Source organism: Amphimedon queenslandica, unplaced genomic scaffold (assembly GCF_000090795.2).
Source record: "Amphimedon queenslandica unplaced genomic scaffold, v1.1 AMPQUscaffold_3084_Cont24917, whole genome shotgun sequence".
Lineage (NCBI taxonomy): Eukaryota > Metazoa > Porifera > Demospongiae > Haplosclerida > Niphatidae > Amphimedon > Amphimedon queenslandica.
The window spans coordinates 1-1,315 of NW_003556584.1; the positions used below are offsets into that span (position 1 = coordinate 1).

Here is a 1,315-nt window from a genome sequence, read left to right on the forward strand (position 1 = left end):
AGAATAATAATACAAAAAAATAATTCAAGATGAGAGTACTCTTACCCCGTCTAAAACAGCAACGTTGATTTCTCTTAGTCTCTGAGACTGACCCAGATCCCCGCGTGGGCGTACGGGCGTGGCACTAAACAAAAACCCTTCACGATCTGGACAAGAGAATTAAAAGGGCTTACCCACGATTAGAGCCCGGCCCACCAACCCTTGAGGAAGGTGTACCAAAAGTAAGTGGAGAGCTTAGGTCTATCTCAGAGGATGGTAATATGTTAGAGGGAGCCGGAGGTGAGAATATGTTGGAACTAAATGGACTGGAGGGGTCGGTCCTACGTCGCCTTCTCTGGGAGGATTCCTCTTCACTCTCCTCTTCAACGGGAGGAGGTGAAGTGATATCTGAGGTCTGTAGGGCAGCAGGTGGCACTGACATTGCTGGAGAAAGAGAGAGAGGGAGGAGGAAAGAAAAACTGATTCATTTCTAATTCTTAATAAACAGTTTATAGTCTATATGAGGCAATAACTAATGCTGATATATTTAGTAACGTTGATGGCATTCATTATTATTGCATATAGCTGTAACTAACGTGAAGTTACTGAGGATTCTTCTTGAGAGACATTCTCCCTGTCAGCCATTTTTATTACAATTTCTCGCCTCTCGAGATCTTCCCGCCAAAGTGGGCGGGAGTTAAAATATCTAATTATTGTAAAATTCATTTGTCATTAAAATTTTTAATATCTATGGTAATTACTGTATTATTACCATTATTAATATTAACATTCTTATTATTATTATTTTATTTAGATATTAATTTGTGAAGATGATGATGCTACTAATGTTGAATCGACTAAACAACACAGTACAGGTAAGTTAATAATGATATTTTTATTGATTGCACATAAATTTTAATGTTAATTCTTTCATTCCTCTAGTCCTGGATATTAGGTACCTCTAGATTAATTATTGATGATATTTCATCTCATCCTTTTATGGAACCAGCCAATCCATCAATATATACAGTAATAATAATAATAATAACAATAACAATAATAATAATAATAATACTAATAATAATAATAATAACAACAATAATAATAGTAATAATAATAATAATAATAATAATAATAATATGATTGTCTTTGATGTTTTGGTCCTTGTATAGAAAGTTTGAGCTGATTCCGATCAAATTCAAATTGATAAAAGAATTTTTTTAAATCATTCTGAAATTGGGCCAAAGTCCCTGTACTATAGTACACGGCCACAGGTCCAATTTCGCCAAAATTGAAAAAAGAAAGAACTCTCCATTTTAATAATATTTCCTGATAC

At 34.1% G+C, this 1,315-nt stretch overlaps 1 protein-coding gene across 1 annotated transcript; it reads right to left on the minus strand.

The window, feature by feature from the left end:
- Nucleotides 1-23: 23 nt before the first annotated feature.
- Nucleotides 24-645, minus strand: LOC109593038 (DNA replication licensing factor mcm4-A-like). Its single transcript, XM_020008304.1, has 3 exons — nt 576-645; nt 174-423; nt 24-124 (listed from the first exon to the last, which is right to left on the minus strand). The coding sequence occupies exons 1-3, from the start codon at nt 622-624 to the stop codon at nt 25-27; spliced, it is 399 nt and encodes a 132-aa protein (XP_019863863.1). The 5' UTR covers nt 625-645; the 3' UTR covers nt 24.
- Between the last annotated feature and the right edge of the window lie 670 nt (nt 646-1,315).